We start from the raw sequence: 17,458 nt of genomic DNA on the forward strand, positions 1-17,458 counted from the left end.
AAAGCTGTGTAGGTATGTATATTTGCGTGTGTGGACGTATGTATATACATGTGTATGGGGGTGGGTTAGGCCATTTCTTTCGTCTGTTTCCTTGCGCTACCTCGCAAACGCGGGAGACAGCGACAAAGTATAATAAGAAATATAAAAAAAAAGATATATCTTTGTTTTGGGGAATGTATGTGAGAAATACTTAGAGTAACAGATGGATTTGTATGTAGCATTTTGGGATCTGGAGAAGGCATATGACAGGGTGGATAGAAATGCTTTGTAGAAGGTTTTAAGAGTATATGATGTGGGAGATAAGTTGCTAGAAGCAGTGAAAAGTTTTTACCAAGGATGTAAGGCATGTGTACAAGTAGGAAGAAAGTGATTGGTTCCCAGTGAATGTTGGTTTGCGGCAGGGATGTGTAATGTCTCCATGGTCATTTAATTTGTTTATAGATGGGGTGGTTAGGGAGGTGAATGCAAGAGTGTAGAGAGAGGGGCAAGTATGCAGTCTGTTCTGGATGAGAGGGCTTGGAAAATGAGTCAGTTCTTGTTCACTGATGATACAGCACTGGTGGCTGATTCATGCGAGAAACTGCAGAAGTTGGTGACTGAGTTTGGTAAAGTGTGTGAAAGAAGAAAGTTGAGAGTTCACATTCAGTCTCTTAACTGTCATGTGTAATGCACCGAAACCACAGCTCTCTACCCACATTCAGGCCCCACAGATCTTTCCATGGAGATTTCCCTCTAAGGCTCGGTCATATGTTATGGAACGCTACCTCGTAATGCTGGAAATAGCAAATATGTATGAAAAAAATAAAAATTGGGTTTGGTTGTATGTCTGTCTACTAACGGCTGCATGCATACAATACTGACTGTCACATGATATTCCAGCATTGTGTAAATCACAGCATCTCGCTCGGTTCTCATTCTCAGTTACCATTCAGTAAGCATACGTTATTCAAGTGAATTTATCGAATTTTCATGCTGGATTAAACCATTTTTGTATGAAACCTCAAAGAAGATGATGAGCAAGAGGAAAATCCCATCACTTGTTGATAGATCTGGAATTGAAAATGAAGTTAATTGCCCAATATGAAAGAGGAAAATGGTTAATGTGAGTGCTTGTTATCACCAGTAGTCCCATTCGATAGTCTCCACAATTTTAAAGGACAAAGAAAAAATATGTGAAGCAGTGAAAGGTTTGGTAAGTATGAGGTATACAATAATTACAAAGCAGCGAAAAGGGCCCATCCACAAAATGCTGTGGATGGAAGGTCAAATTCAAAAACATGTACCATTAAGCTTACTAACAATTCAGGCAAAGGCTAGAAGCCTTTTTTGAGATTTGAAGGAGCGAGCGGTAGAGGATTACATTGAGAACTTCACAGCAAGTCATGGTTAATTCATTAGATTTAACAGATGTAACTTGCACAATGTTCAGGTAACAGGTGAAGTAGCAAGTGCTGATGAAAGGGCTGCTGAAAAGGTGAAAAATAAACTTTTTTTCTTGTTGATAAACTGATTTTGAAAAATGTCACAAAATGGGTTAAACAAAAATAAGGTAATCACAATAGAACTTGCTTAATGTAAAAAATAAGAATGATGAAATATGAAATAAAGAATCTTAAATGAATGGTGAAAAGAAACTTCAGAATCATATAGAATGTACGATAAAAAGAAACTTCAGAATCATATGATAAAGAAGAATGATGAAATATGAAATAAAGAATCTTAAATGAATGGTGAAAAGAAACTTCAGAATCATATAGAATATACGATAAACTGAAACTTCAGAATCATATGATAAAGCTGGCTAATAAAAAAAGAGATAATCATGATAGAAATTCATTAGGATAAAAGAATGCTCTACAGGTATACGAATTCTACATCCCATGCTGACACGTTCATTTTGAGATCCGACTGGTCGATCAGAACAGAACTCATACGCGTCGGAGATAGATGGTGCTCTGTATCTTCTCTTCACCTTATTCTTGTTTGTTATCTCATCTCCCTTTGCATTCTTCAGTGATGGTTCCATTTGTTCAGCTGTTCTCTACACTGTTTGCCTTCCAGAACATTATCTTATTTTCCCTTAAGTTTGGCAATACTTTCTTGAAAGAAGTCTCATATGCCTTTTTTGTTTTAGACCTCTTGTCTTCATCATGGTTTTAGATTATATTGAACATTGATGCTCTCTTCCAAGGGTTAAAGCAAAACTGAATCTTTAGTTCATATGTAATTTGTTGTTTTGTTGTAGCTTTCATTGTTTTCTTGAAACTTGTTAACGTGTTCAGAATATATATCTCATCTACATGCTTTTTACAAAAAAAGGGAGCCTGAATGGAGAGGTTTTAGTCTTGCAGTACCTTACATTGCAGTATTGAAAACTTGTAGATGAAATTTTGTTCATCTTATCTTTATAATGTTAGAATTCATTTTTAGAAAGCTTTTGATTCTTAAAAAAAATACTAAAATAATCAGGCATGTTCAGCATTTTCAAATAAAATTTTTCTCTATGTATGCAGTTGAAAGGGATGAAGAAGTACAAACGATTGCATGCAGAAAGCCTGGTAAAAACATTAGTGCATATCAATAAGGTGTCTTCAGGGCAGAAACATGAGCGTTGGATTAAGGCTATTGAAGAAGCTAAAGAAGCAATGTCAATGGATAGGTAAGTGGTGTTCATTGTTTTTAGTAGAAATAGGGTTTTGGAACTCAGTCATCAACCCAGGAAACCCTATACATTGAGGTGGGTTGAAAATAGATCTCATTACAGTTGTGGGGAAGAAATCCCAGTGTGTTTGTAGATTGGCATGCATATGTAAAAGGATGAATACAAAAGTATGTAGCTAACCTTTGTGATGGCCTTTTGGAATCCTAAGTGGGAGGATGGGATGTAGCTGACACATGTGACAATTTAAGATTAGTGAAAGGATATGGAGGACTTGTTTCACTTTAACTTGGAATTGCACTGTACTCTAATATTTGCAGATACAGCTTTATAGTGAATAGGGTGAATGTACATAGAAATATTTTTCTGTTGCCCTGTAAGTGAGTGGGAAAAGGGGTTTTGGCCAGTGCCTCAGGAGCAGTCCTTTTCTCCTTTCTGTCTTTCCTACTTTGTTTGCCATTTCTCATGTTAAGTAGGTAGCAACAGGAGCAGAAATTGCCTCATTCACATGCATCCATTCTCTCAGCTGTCATCTGTGATGCACCTATTCCACTTCCTTTCCATACTAACAATCAGGGCTCACAAACCAAAACGTGGTTTCTCCCTGCCAGTTCAGATGCTCTAGTTCAGTCCATTCTTAGCTCATCACCTTCTTTACACTACATTGCTACCCTTCGCTCATTCCCGCATTAGCCTTTCACTCACCTGCATGTTAAAGCCCTAAGAACTCAAAGTCTTACCCACTTTTTCCTTCCATCTCCAATTTTGTTCCTGCATCTCTTCCACTCCACTTCTGACACATATATCCTCTCAACCTTTTCTCGTTAATTCTCTCTATATGTCCAGACCATTTCAGCATTCCTTCTTAAGCTCTGTCATCCATGCTTATCTTATTACCTTACTTCTTTCTCACCCTGTCTAATTTGTTTTTTATGTACTTATTAATTTATTTATTTTTTCATTGGAGGCTCCAGTCACAGATGGAAATCCACATAAAGGCCAGGGCATAATTGAAATATGAAGAGGTTAACGAAGTAGGAAAAATTAGAGATGGAGGAAATTATATTCAAATTTTGGAAGAAGTGAAAAGCCTGTCTTCTGAAAAGTGTCTGGGCATCACTATTGGGAAAGACATTAGAGGGGAGAGAGTTCCAAAGCTTCAAGGAGTAGGGAAAGAAAGTTATTGAAACAGCCTACCCTTGAGTTGTCAATGGCCACACAGTAATCATGTGATGTAGTAACTTTCCAAGTATTGCATGGTCTAGCTAGTGATGGGGCACATGAGCAGCCATCTCTCGGGACCAAAAACTAAATTTATACCTGTAGAAGAGGGAAAGTGAATCCGTATTGCAGTATTGGGCAAGTGGGTCAAGTTTAGATGTTAGCATGGGAGCGTTGATAAGTCAGACTGCTTTCATCTCGGCTCTCTTGAGTAAGGTTGCAGACCTGGAACCATCCTAGATGTGAGAGCAGCACTCCATACAAGGACGGACCAGTCATTTGTATGAATGGAGCAGCTGTTTGGAAGAAAAGAAATTTCTACTTGTAAACAGAACTCCCAGTTTCTTAGTGATAGACTAGGCTATTTCTGTGGGGTTTCCAAGATAGAATGGATGTTACAGTAATACCAAATATGTTCATTGTGTTAACAGATGGAGTTACAGAACTGTCGAAGGAGAGAGGAAAGTTGTGAGGCATTAAACTTAGCCAGATTTCGTCTACCCAATGTGAGTGTATTGAGGAAGTTGTGTCGGACAAGATGCAGAGTGAGTGAGAAAAGAAGGAGCAGAATTAGAGGATTTGGAAGAATGCAGCATTGTGTCGTCAGTTTATGAGTGCATGTGGTTATTTGTGGAAGAAAGGAGATCATTGTTAAGAAGGAGAAAAGGTTTAGAAGACAGGTCAGAACCTTGAGGGATGCTTTTGTTGTTGGAGAAAGGGGGAGAGGCTGATCCATCAACAACCATGTATATAGATTGGCCAGAGAGGAAGCTAGATATGAGGTAGCAGAGTGAGGGGGGGGGGATGAGATCCCGATTTAGAAACATGACCATACTCCTATCCTTCTTTGAATGCTGTACCACGATAAAATCACCTTCCTCTTTTTCTTTTCATATTTATCCCATGGCTTGCATCCATACACCACTTGGACTATTATACCTTTAAACATACCCATTTTTGCTCTCCCAAATATTGCCTTCTCTTTCCACACAGCTCATTGCTCCCTCACCCACCATATGACTCCCCTTAAATTTCATGGTTCCATTCTCTGCACTCCCAGGTATCTGAAATATCCCACTTCCTCCAATTTTTCTCCATTCAGAAATGGTGAATTAGGCAATTTCTGTGTTTTTGGCACAACCTCACAAATGTAGGAAGTAGCATATGTATCAGAAAAATATCCCAGTTTGTTGTAGTTCAGTAGCCTAGGTAAAATTTTTGTGTGAATGAATATTGAGATGAATCTAAGGTCCTCAGATTTGAGAAACTACTTACCAGTTATTCTGAGTTTTTATTTTGCGTCCATCCCTCATTAATACATAATTGATTGGTGGGAATGTTTTTCGGATATGGAATGTTGTGCTAACAAAAATATGGGGGCCAGTCATGACACAGTCATGGGGTTTGCATGGTACTGCTTGCTGTTTGGCACAATACATTATAATCAACTTAAAAAATAAGCTTGGACATCATGCTCATTCTCTCAATTAGTCTTTTTTAGACTAACTGCTTTTTAATTTTGCCTTAAAAAATTTTCCCAGTTGAAATGCAGTTTGTGCTTCCAAAGCTTCCTTAGCTCATCACAAATTTTACTCAGAAGCTATGTGCACTTTTCACAGTCCAGCTATCATGCCTGACATTGTAGCTCTTCACGTCAATGAATTTGTATTATCATTCCCAATTTTCTTGTTCAAGTTGTGTTTCTTATATAACTGAGACCATTATTTCTCAAGGAGTTTTACTGTAGATGTATTTTTTCCCAGTCCACCTCTAACTACCGTGCTGTTGACATCCTACACTTGAACTATTTTTCTAATACCTCATATGTAACATTCTTCCTTCACAGGTTTTTCCTTGCAGTTCAAGGACATGTCTGTTAAAGTTCTGTGTGGATGGTGTTCTTTATTACATGGCATTATAAACTTTGAGAACAATATAGGAATGTTGATATTTAATCACTTTTACCTTGATTTCAGGTATGAAAGAATACAGAAGTATACTTTGGAAAACCTTGAAATGGAAACAGAGACTAAAATAGAAAAGCAGAGTGCTAGTAAACTTTTCTCAAAAAATCTTGTCATGGTTAAAGCAAAGAATCCCTCTATTGAGGCTAAGCCAGAGAAAAAGAAAAGAGGTCGTCCAAGAAAAATTATTCCTCTGAATGAGCTTCCAGTCATGAAATCATTAAAGTCCAATGGTGACTCAACAGATGGGGAATTCTCTGGTTTTGATGAGAATTCCTCTTATGAAGATAAGAAATTTAGCATGGTTCCAAAAGTAGGAAGAGAAGGTGAATTTGCTATGTATGCTGAGAAACATTTGGAAACCCTTATGTTGGAAAATCCAGGTATCACTGAAGAAACTGCTCGAAACAAACTGAGATGGAAATGGAAGAAGATGTCGAATTCCCAGACAGCCAGATACAAATCTAAGTTTATACATGGGGACAAGTTGGCATTAAAAAATACTGAAATGAATTTGCTGAAAAGGAAGTATTATCACTCTGAAGAAAAAGATGACTTTCAAGAAAATGGAGCAATGTCTGCCAAACGACAAAGGACAGAGGATGATATAGATAGTATACGTGGTGTTTATAAAGTAGTTCGCAATGAGAAAGTGTGCTATCGTTGTGAGAGTGTAAGTAACAAGGCTGGGGCTGACATGATTCGATGTAAAGGACTGTGTTGTGGTGTGTTTCATCTCAGCTGTATAGGCTTAAGTTCAATGCCAAAAAGAGATTTTAAGTGTGAAGAATGCCAGTTTGGACAACACTCATGTTTCATTTGCAAGACTTTAGTAGGTGTGGTACAGAGATGCACAGTTCCTTTTTGTGGGAAGTTCTACCATGAGGAATGTGTTCAAAAGTGGCCCCAAGTCTCCAAACAGCGTCAGCAGGAGGTTAGTATGTTACACTTATTTCTTTAAAATTTTCCCCCACGCTGGATGGTTATTTTTGTTACAAATTATGTTTTGTGAAACTTTCAAGCATTAAGTTACATACTATGCATTTTCATGGTTATGAATGTTATGGTTGAAGCTTAGTATATTTTGTTACATGTGAAAAGTCACTTAAGAGTTTGGGGAAGCTAGTGTGCATTTTATGAATGATTTGTGGACAGAATTATTTCTCCGTGCTTGTGGGTATTATATTGGTATTAAACATTGCACTTTACTTTAGTGAATGACTCATCATTGGAATGATTGGTTTGAGCACATTGTATTGTGAATGAAGAACAGCGGGAATACTTTAGAAACAGTAGATTGCAGTAAAGTTCACCAGTTATAGAATCTTTTGCTGTGTCCACCCCCTTGAGGGAGTTCCTGAAGGGAACATGTGTCAGAGATTTTTATTTTTATTTATTTTACTTTGTTGCTGTCTCCCGCGTTAGCGAGGTAGTGCAGGACACAGACGAAAGATAGCCCAACCCACCCACATACACGTCCACACATGCAAATATACATACCTATACATCTCAGCTTATACATATATATACACACAATTCATACTGACTCATTTCCCAGGCCCCTCCACCCACCACATACTGCATACTTGCCCCTTTCCCCAAGACCCTTGCATTTACATCTGTCACCACCAGTCCTTAAACAGTTGGAAGGGATACTTTTATAGATGTAGATAAATATGCATATTTGTATTTTTTATTTTTGAATTAAATTTCTTTTTCAGAGGTTCGTATGTCCTCGTCATGTTTGCCACATGTGTTCTGCTAATGCAGATGACATGGGTGATCCTGTGGCTAGAAATCCTCCTTTTACGCGATGTCTGCGATGTCCCTCAACATACCACACAGGTTAGTTATTTATCAATCATTACTCTCTCCCCCTCCCTTCCTGTATGCAAACATTTTTGAGAAAGTAATGTGGATTTAGAGATTTTTAGGTAGTGGTTGGGTAGCAGCTACCAACCAGGGAGGTATATTACTGGTACAACCTACCTGGGTATCAGAAGTGTTAGCGATGGATGTGCAGTAAGTCAGCTTTTCAGTGGTTGTTAAGTTGCACTCCTCTGACCCAAGTAGCTGTCTTTTCTTTCAGCCTCATCCACACAAAGACTTTCAGCATTCTGTCCACAAATTTTCAGTAATTCCTTGTCACACATAAAACTTGAAACCATTTAACTCACACAACTCATTCTTCATACCTCTAGATTTTTCCGTGGTGAATGCTACATGCTAGCCCTGCCTTTCAGCAAAAAAATTGTAAGAGCAGTAGGTAGGAACATTAGGCAGGAGCTTTATGTAGAAGTAGTAGGAACATTAGGTAGATACATTAGGTAGATGTAAGTCAATAGAAACATTGGATAGGAGCCTCTGGGAACACTGTACCCTAGTTTCCTTCTGCTAGAGGCCGGGTAAGGGAGAGGTGTCACAGGCGAAGAAGTGGCACTGGAGTTTCACTGGCTATGGAGACTTTGTTGTGGCCACCTCTTTGAGGGAGTTTCTGGAGGGAACAAACATCAGAAGTATGAATATATACTGAGAGTAGTAGAAGATATAGAATAGAAAACACATACCAGCTAAAATGAAACAAAAATGCAATGTTTGTTACTGATATTGAAAATTATCTGTATAGCATATGTAGGAAATCTAAAATTTCATTTATAATGGACAGTTTTTTTTTTTTTTTTTTTTATTTTAGAAAAGTAGCTACTCTCAACTAAGGTCAGTCACATCCTACTTCATAAGTATATTGCCATTTTTCCTCAAGTGTTATGTAAAACCTGGATTTTTTGGATTTAGGTGAAGATTGCATTGCTGCAGGTGTTGAGGAGATATCACAGAACCATCACATTTGTACGAAACACCTTCAGTTACCCAAGAACAGTTCTCATCATGTCAATGTTAATTGGTGCTTCTGCTGCTCAAAGGTATGTATACCTTTACATGATGAGTTATTCTTTAGTCTGGGTAACCAGTATTTGGCTGCTATAATCTGTGTCAAGAGTTATTTGAACTCATGATTGTTGCCATCACATAGATCAGGAATGTATATTGGTAAGACAAAATTATTTTATCCATCATTGTTCATTGTTTATTTACTTCATTTTTAGCAAGTACATTTCCAAACCATTCCTCTCCCTCCCCATTTAGCTTTATTTTACCCAGAGCTAGAACATCCAGGTTCCTCTCCTCAGACATACTACCTACCTCTCCCTTATTACCATTCTTACATCCATACAAATTCAGATATGCCAGCAAGAGCCTTCAAGGAGGATTAGTACTCCTAGCTTGGTTTCTTCCATTGTTCCAACTTTTAAAAATTGAAAATACAAGTCAGGGAGTGCTTCCAGCTCCCTGCCTCCATCCCATTTAGCCACCATTTATGACATGCAGGTAATATGTGGGAGGTATTTTTCTTTCTTATCACCAAGGATAACATATTTTTCTTATTTCCTCATCACAGGGTGGGTCTCTGCTTCTCTGTGACCAGTGTCCTGCAGCCTTTCATGCTGATTGTATGAAGATAACAGCTCCAGAAGGTGGATATATATGTGAAGATTGTGAGAATGGAAAATTTCCCATCTATGGTGACATTGTTTGGGTGAAGCTTGGTTTATATAGGTATGTATATTCTGTTCTATCCTTCTGCATTGAATGAGTTTTAGTAAACATGCATTATTTATAGATTCAGCTAACCAAGTATTTACCTTGAAAATAGTAGGTCCTATTTGTCATACACATTGAGGAGGGTGGATGTATCGGAAATTAAATGTTTGAGGACAATATGTGGTGTGAGGTGGCTTGATCGGGTAAGTAATGAAAGAATAAGAGAGATGTGTGAAAATGAAAAGTATATGGCTGAAAGAGCTGGAGAGGGTGTGCTGAAATGGTCTGGACATACAATGAGGGAGGATTGACAAAGAGGATATGTGTGTCATATGTGGAGGGAACAAGGAGAACAGGGAGACCAAATTGGTGATGGAAGGATAGAGTGAAAAAGATTTTGAGCAATTGGGGCCTGAACACACAGGAGGGTGAGAGGCATGCAAGGAATAGAGTGAATTGGAATGCTGTGGTATATTGGGGTCAACATGCTGTCAGTGGACTGAACCAGGGCATGTGAAATGTCTGAGGTAAACCATGGAAAGGTCTGTGGGGTCTGGATGTGGATAGGGAGCTGTGGTTTTGGTGCATTACACATGACAGCTAGAGACTTAGTGTGAACGAATGTGGCTTTTTTTTGTCTGTTTTCTTCCTGCTACCATGCTGAAGTGGGGGGCAGTGATGCTGTGTTATGTGGGGCGGGATGGGGCTGGGAATGGAAGAAGGCAATTAAGTATAAATATGCCTATGTATATATATATCAGTGTATGTATATGTTCCTGTATGGACATTTATGTATATTTATGTGTATATGATTGGATGGGCCATTCTTCGTCCGTTTCCTGGTACTACCTTGCTGACGTGGGAGATGACGATCAAGTATAGTAGATAAATAATAATAAATAGATATTATTTGTTTATATATTTTTTTTTATATTTTATTATACTATACTGCCCATGTATTCCATGTGTGTCTTATAAGTCGAGTAAGAGGGGAGGGAGCAGGTGGCTAGAAATCCTTCCTCATTCATGTATTACTTCCCAAAAGAAGGAACAGAGCAAGAAGCTAACTTAGGTATTTTCCCCCCTAAGGCCCAGTTATCTGATGTTGATGCTGCCTTGTTCATGTGGGAAATGGCAAACAAATAGTAGGTAAAGTAGTATGTTGGAACATTAGGTAGTAGTAGGTGGTAGGAGCCTCTTGAAACAATGTGTCAGAGTTGCATTGTGCCACTGGCCTGTTACTGGTGAGACTAAAGGCTAGGAAGTGACACTGGGGTTCAATTGTGGAGACTAATTTGCTATGGCCACTCATTTAAGGGAGGTTCTGGAGGAAATGGTCATCAGAGATAGATAGATAGTGGGTGTGCTTGAGAGAAGATGGATGTGATGTGAATCGTTCATATATTTTTCAATTTTTCACTGGTCCCTGGAGATTTAGGGATTTATATTAACCTAGAATCAGGTGGTCTGGTATATGCTGTTTACAAAATATAGTGTCTTGTAGAATTCAAGAAAAACGAAAATATAAAGGGATATCAGAACACAGAAAATTGCATGGCATCGGAAACAGTTAAATGCGATGCCATGTGGAGAGCAGTTTTTTGTTTCACATTATATTACTTGGAAAAGGAAGCCCATGAAAACTGAACATTTGAAACCTGAATTTCTCTCTCTCTCTCTTTTTTTTTTTTTTCCAATTTTTATGAAAGAATAATGTGAAAAATGAGAAGTTGTAAGTTTGGAATGAAAGATGCTGGTTGAGCTTGAGGCTTGAATATGCAGGAGGGTGTAAGGCCTGCATAGAACAGATTGAATTGGAATGATGCAGTGTATTGGGGTGATGTGCTATCAGTGGGCTAAATCAGGGCATATGAAGCAGTTAGGGAAATCTTTTGAGTTGGATGTGGATAGGGTGCTCTGGTTTCAGTGCATTATTACATGTGACAGCTAGAGAGTGAGTGTGAGAGATTGAGGCCATTTTCATTTGTTCCTGGCTCTTCGTCTACACAGGAAACAGCAAACAAATTAGATAAAAAAAATTGCTTATCTATCTTTCCATCTAGCACCATTTTTGCATTTCCAACGTAATGGCATGGACCAGGCACGTACAGTAAACATTATCGAGAAGATTGCCAGTAATATATTTTAGAGTAGAATATTCTGTGGAAGAAATATTTCAGTAATTACTTGAATTTTTAATGTTATGTTTAACAGATGGTGGCCTGGTCAAGTCCTTCATCCTCGATACATCCCTGACAATATTGAGAACCTACCTCACCAGCAAGGCATGTTTTGTGTCCATTTCTTTGGTTCTAATGACTACTATTGGGTTACCAGAGGAAGGGCTTTTCTTTACCAGGAAGGGGTAAGTAGAGTACTAGTATGTTTAGTAATTTGTTTTAATTCATGAATTTTGAAGTATACTTAAATAGTATATTGAAAATTGATATAGATTACTGTTACAGAATACTAATTAGTTTTCAGCCCATTGAATACAGCTAATCTTGGTGATGTTTGCTCTCTGTGCCATTCACTCTATTCCCTGCATGCCTTTCACCCTCCTGGATATTCAGGCCCTGATCGCTCAACATCTTTTTCACTCCATCTTTCCACCTCCAATTTGGTCTACAACTTCTCCTTGTTCCCTCTACTTCTGATGCATATATCCTCTTTGTCACCCTTACCCCACTCATTCTCTCCATATATCCAAGCTGTTTCAACACCCCTTCCCCTGCTATCTCAACCACATTTTTTTATTACCACACATCCCTCTTACCCTTTCTTAAGTTATTTAATCAAGTCACCTCACACCATGTATTGTCCTCAGACATTTCATTTTCAACACATCAACCCACCTCTGTGCAACCCATGCCTTGCAACTATAAAATGTTGTTGGAACTACTATTTCTTCAAACATGTCCCTGTTTGCTATCTGAGACAACATTCTTTCCACATATTCTTCATTGCTCTTAGAACATTTTCCCCCTCCTCCATCCTGTGACTCACTTCCACTTCCATAGTTCCATTTGTTGCCAAATTCTCTCCCAGATATCTAAAACACTTCACCTCCTTCAATTTTTCTCCATTTAAACTTGCATCCCAACTAACTTGTCCCTTAACCCTGATGAACCTAACAATGTTGCTTTTATTCATTTACACTTTGAGTTTCTCCTTTCTTTCTTCCAAACTTATTCTCTAACTTCTGCAGTTTCACACACTAATCAGCCACCAGTGTTGTATCATTGGTGAACAACAGCTGACTCACTTCCCAGGTCCTCTTATCCATATAAGGCTCCTGCTGCACTGGAAGCTGGCCATGTTGACCAGTTGGAACTACAGATCATGAAAGTGTTGTGATGTATGTGCATCTATGTCTAGAAAGTGTAGGGGAATTTAAGTAGTAAGTGCTTGGTGTTGTCTGTAGGGTAGTTGCATTATAGGTTCATATGGATAGTCTTAGGATATTATGAAATGGTGTTTGTTGTTGTACTGATTGGTGATGTCCAGAGCATAGACAGGAGAGTGTGGTTTGTGATGGGTGTATGTCTTGTTGGTTGGAAAGTAAAACTTGAGCTATGGTTATCTAGTGCTTGTCTGGTTTGTGTAGTAGTTATGTGTTTTATCAGTGTTATATTTATAACGGGGTGGGGGATTTGTGATTAAAAGTTACTGAAGTGTGGGACAGGGGTAAGCATGTTGTGTATGTTTAGGGGTTGGTAGTTAGTTGATGTTTAGATGCTGTTGCATAGAACTGAATGCTGAAGACGCTGAAGTGGGCCTATGACAGGAGGATCTTTGTTTATTTATGAATGTTTTGTGTTTATTAGAGTCAGTAATTGTTGTGAGTACTCTATTTTATGTGATATGCAGCTTTCTTGTATTTGCTTGAGAGAGAGTAGAAGACCAGGAAGGTGAGATGAAGTTTAAAGTGGAACAGATGAATAGTTTCTTTCATACTTGTTAGAATTTTCCTTCATTAGGAACAGATGAAGAAAAGGCCTCTATTGCTGACACACACATACATCTGTTAATCTACCTATCCATATATTCATCTCTTTATTAATATTTCTGGTTCCCATTCCCACAGGATATTCCCATCAAGGGGTTGGCCATAGCAAGTCCCCTCTTATCTCTGTCCTTACTTGCCTTACATCTTTTGTATACCCCTTCCTTACTTTCTTCATTAAATTGCCCATCATTAATATCCCAGCTCTTCCATCAAAACTGCTGAGACACTCACTCAGTTCCTCTCAGAACACTTGTCTGACCTCATCATCCTTCTCATGAATAGGAACATAGGCTTTAGTAATTCTTCATCCCTTGTATTGCACTTTTATTTATATTCACATCAGTCTGAAGCTCACATCATAACACCCATTCACACATTCCCACAATTCCTGCCTCAGCAGTAGTGCTACTCCATCCTTAGCTCACACCCTCATGCCAACCCCTGACTGTACCCCAAAGATATTCAAAAACAATTATTCTTCTTACCCTTAGTTTTGTTTTACTGAGAGCCAGAAGATCCAGGTTACTTTCCTCAAACATACTACCTATCTCTCCACTCTTCTTATATACATTCAGACACCCGAGACGGAGCCCTTTCTTGGCTCCTCTTCCCTTCTTGTAAAATTGAAATACAAAAAGGAGGGAGGTTGCTAGCCTCCAGCTCTAGCTCCTCGTAGTCATCTATGACATCTATGGCTAGAATTCTTTCACCTCACTTGTGTAGAAAATTCATACCAAGCAGAGGATGATCTGTATTATTAATTGCATTTGTCATTTCATACATTTCCATTTTACATGCTTGATATTCTTTTCATTTATGAAAGACTTCATCAATGGAAGTAAATCATATTTACTGTTGATAGGATAAAGGATCAAAGGCACAATCAAGTAAAACCTTAGAAATGCAGTTTCGGCGAGCTCTTGAAGAGGCAGCAGAAGCTTACAGAGCCCAGAAGACCAAGAAAACACAGAGGGAGATTCGATGGTCAGAGAAAGGGAACTTGGTATGTCTTTTACTTTTATAGCACTGATGATACAGCGCTGGTGGCTGATTCATGTGAGAAACTTCAGAAGCTGGTGACTGAGTTTGGTAAAATGCGTGAAAGAAGAAAGTTAAGAGTAAATGTGAATAAGAGCAAGGTTATTAGGTACAGTAGGGTTGAGGGTCAAGTCAATTGGGAGGTAAGTTTGAATGGAGAAAAACTGGAGGAAGTGAAGTGTTTTAGATATCTGGGAGTGGATCTGGCAGCGGATGGAACCATGGAAGCGGAAGTGAATCAGGGTGGGGGAGGGGGCGAAAATCCTGGGAGCCTTGAAGAATGTGTGGAAGTCGAGAACATTATCTCGGAAAGCAAAAGTGGGTATGTTTGAAGGAATTGCGGTTCCAACAATGTTGTATGGTTGCGAGGCGTGGGCTGTGGATAGAGTTGTGCACAGGAGGGTGGATGTGCTGGAAATGAGATGTTTAAGGACAATGTGTGGTGTGAGGTGGTTTGATCGAGTAAGTAATGTAAGGGTAAGAGAGATGTGTGGAAATAAAAAGAGCGTGGTTGAGAGAGCAGAAGAGGGTGTTTTGAAATGGTTTGGGCACATGGAGAGAATGAGTGAGGAAAGATTGACCAAGAGGATATATGTGTCGGAGGTGGAGGGAACGAGGAGAAGAGGGAGACCAAATTGGAGGTGAAAGATGAAGTGAAAAAGATTTTGAGTGATCGGGGCCTGAACATGCAGGAGGATGAAAGGTGGGCAAGGAATAGAGTGAATTGGATCGATGTGGTATATCGGGGTTGACGTGCTGTCAGTGGATTGAATCAGGGCATGTGAAGCTTCTGGGGTAAACCATGGAAAGTTGTGTGGGGCCTGGATGTGGAAAGGGAGCTGTGGTTTTGGGCATTATTGTGTGACAGCTGGAGACTGAGTGTGAACAAATGGGGCCTTTGTTGTCTTTTCCTAGTGCTACCTTGCACACATGAGGGGGGAGGGGGATGGCATTCCATGTGTGGCGAGGTGGCGATGGGAATGAATAGGGGCAGATAGTGTGCATTGTGTGCATGGGTATATGTGTATGTGTCTGTGTGTGTATATATATGTGTACGTTGAGATGTATAGGTATATATATTTGCGTGTGTGTGTGTACATTGTGTATGAGGGTGGGTTGTGCCATTTCTTTTGTCTGTTTCCTTGCGCTACCTCGCAAACGTGGGAGACATATATATACATGTACTTAAACATTTCATTTCCAACACATCCTCCCTCCTCCGCGCAACTCTATCTTCTGCCCATGCCTTGCAACCATATTATATTGTTAGACTACTATTTTGTTTGGAAAAATTATGTATTTTCTTTATTGTTAACCTACATGGGATTCATTTTCTTTATAGGAATTATCCCATTGACAGAAACTGGAAACAATCAAGCATAGGGTGAACTTTTAACCCTCAAGTTTTAAGCTATGCATTAACTATAATGATAAGGCTCTGTATTTACTTAGATTGGTTTAACTTTATCCCCACAATCTTTTGTGTTTGTATTTTATTGGACTCACATTATCTGAGGTCAGCATACTGTTTATCTGTCTATCTATCTATCTGTATATCTGGTGCCTGTTCGATTTTGGAACTCCTACAAGGGGATGGCTAAGGCAATAGTCTCCATAACCAGTGAACTTCAGTTCCGTTTCTTAGCCTTTAGTGCCTTACCCTTAACAGGCCACCCCCTAGCAGAAGGCAAGTCTAGTGCAGTGTTCTCAGAGGCTCTTTCCTAATGTTCTTAATGAGTACTTCTACCTCGTGCTCCTGCCAGATATTCTACCTTTTACTTTTATCTAATGCTTCTTCATAATTCTTCTACCTAAATGTTACTACCTACTTCTATCTATTACTCCTACCATTTTGCCAAAAGAGGGCTGGCACATAGTGCTCGCCACAATAAAATTTAGAGTTACAAAGAATGAGCTGTGTGATTTAAGTATTATCAAGTATTATGTGTGACAAGGAGAGATAGTATATTTGTGGACAGAATGCCAGTAGTCCACATGTGAGTGAGACAGAAAGAAAAGACAGCTACTTTGGTCAAAGGAGAGCAACTTGATCACTGATGTGCTGGATCATTACACAGCTGCCACTAACCCTCCCGATACCCATGCAGGTAGCACTGGTGATATACCTCCCTGGTTATTGGCTGCCTACCAACTGCTACCTGCCTACTGTATGTACATGTATAGCATCATCATTATCCTCTCATGTAGAGATGGATATTTATAAGAACACTTCTAGATGTTTTTGGTTATCAAAAGCTTGACTTTATGAAGCCTCTTGAAATTAAACACAGACAGAAATCCAGCTTGTGTGTATATATATATAGCTTGTATTTACAAATTTGTATCTGACCACAGATATAATAAATAAAAATTATAGTGTATATAATTGTTTTGGAAGTGTTAGGAAAGTAAATTTATATATGCCATATATTTATATTTCACAGAAACCCCCACCATACGTTCGAATTGATTCCAATCGTCCTGTAGGCAATGTGCGTCTGAATAAGTTGGACTTAGCAGCAGTAAATAGATGTGACTGTGATCCAAATTCTGAAAATCCATGTGGCTCTGATGAGAAGTGCTTAAACAGGTTTGTGTTAAAACTTTTTGGACAAACTTTTCATTAATTTGGTGAAACTTTTGATTCTGTGTTTCTTGACTACATCTTATTCTCTTGCCACTTTTATTTTGTCTTTTGATAATGACAGAGCCATTATTTGTAAATTCATGTATGCTTTCAGATAAGAGAGTTACTATTTTTCCTTCAAATAAAAAGTTTTTGTCATGTAACCAGAAGCATAGCAAACAGCTTTATGTGATTTTCTTTAAAGTCAACTAGAGGAAAACCCTGTTCTCATAAACAGACTTTGGGGGGTTAAGGCGGTCCATTGGAAGCTGAATTCTGTTACACCCCAGATTTGTTCCCAGGGGCTCAAGAAATTGGGATGTATACTTTAAACTTGCTTT

The 17,458-nt window shown here is 38.8% G+C and overlaps 1 protein-coding gene across 4 annotated transcripts in view; it reads left to right on the forward strand.

The window, feature by feature from the left end:
* NSD (Nuclear receptor binding SET domain protein) overlaps positions 1-17,458 on the forward strand; it is a 51,662-nt gene that overhangs the window by 13,754 nt on the left and 20,450 nt on the right. For all 4 annotated transcript variants that reach the window (XM_071687392.1, XM_071687391.1, XM_071687393.1 and 1 more), the window contains exons 6-13: positions 2,514-2,659; positions 5,857-6,778; positions 7,566-7,689; positions 8,638-8,765; positions 9,302-9,459; positions 11,659-11,809; positions 14,316-14,456; positions 16,936-17,081. In XM_071687392.1, the coding sequence (XP_071543493.1) occupies positions 2,514-2,659; positions 5,857-6,778; positions 7,566-7,689; positions 8,638-8,765; positions 9,302-9,459; positions 11,659-11,809; positions 14,316-14,456; positions 16,936-17,081 (1,916 nt within the window). The remainder of the gene's footprint in view (positions 1-2,513; positions 2,660-5,856; positions 6,779-7,565; positions 7,690-8,637; positions 8,766-9,301; positions 9,460-11,658; positions 11,810-14,315; positions 14,457-16,935; positions 17,082-17,458) is intronic.

Source organism: Panulirus ornatus, chromosome 43 (genome assembly GCF_036320965.1).
Source record: "Panulirus ornatus isolate Po-2019 chromosome 43, ASM3632096v1, whole genome shotgun sequence".
NCBI classification, from domain to species: domain Eukaryota; kingdom Metazoa; phylum Arthropoda; class Malacostraca; order Decapoda; family Palinuridae; genus Panulirus; species Panulirus ornatus.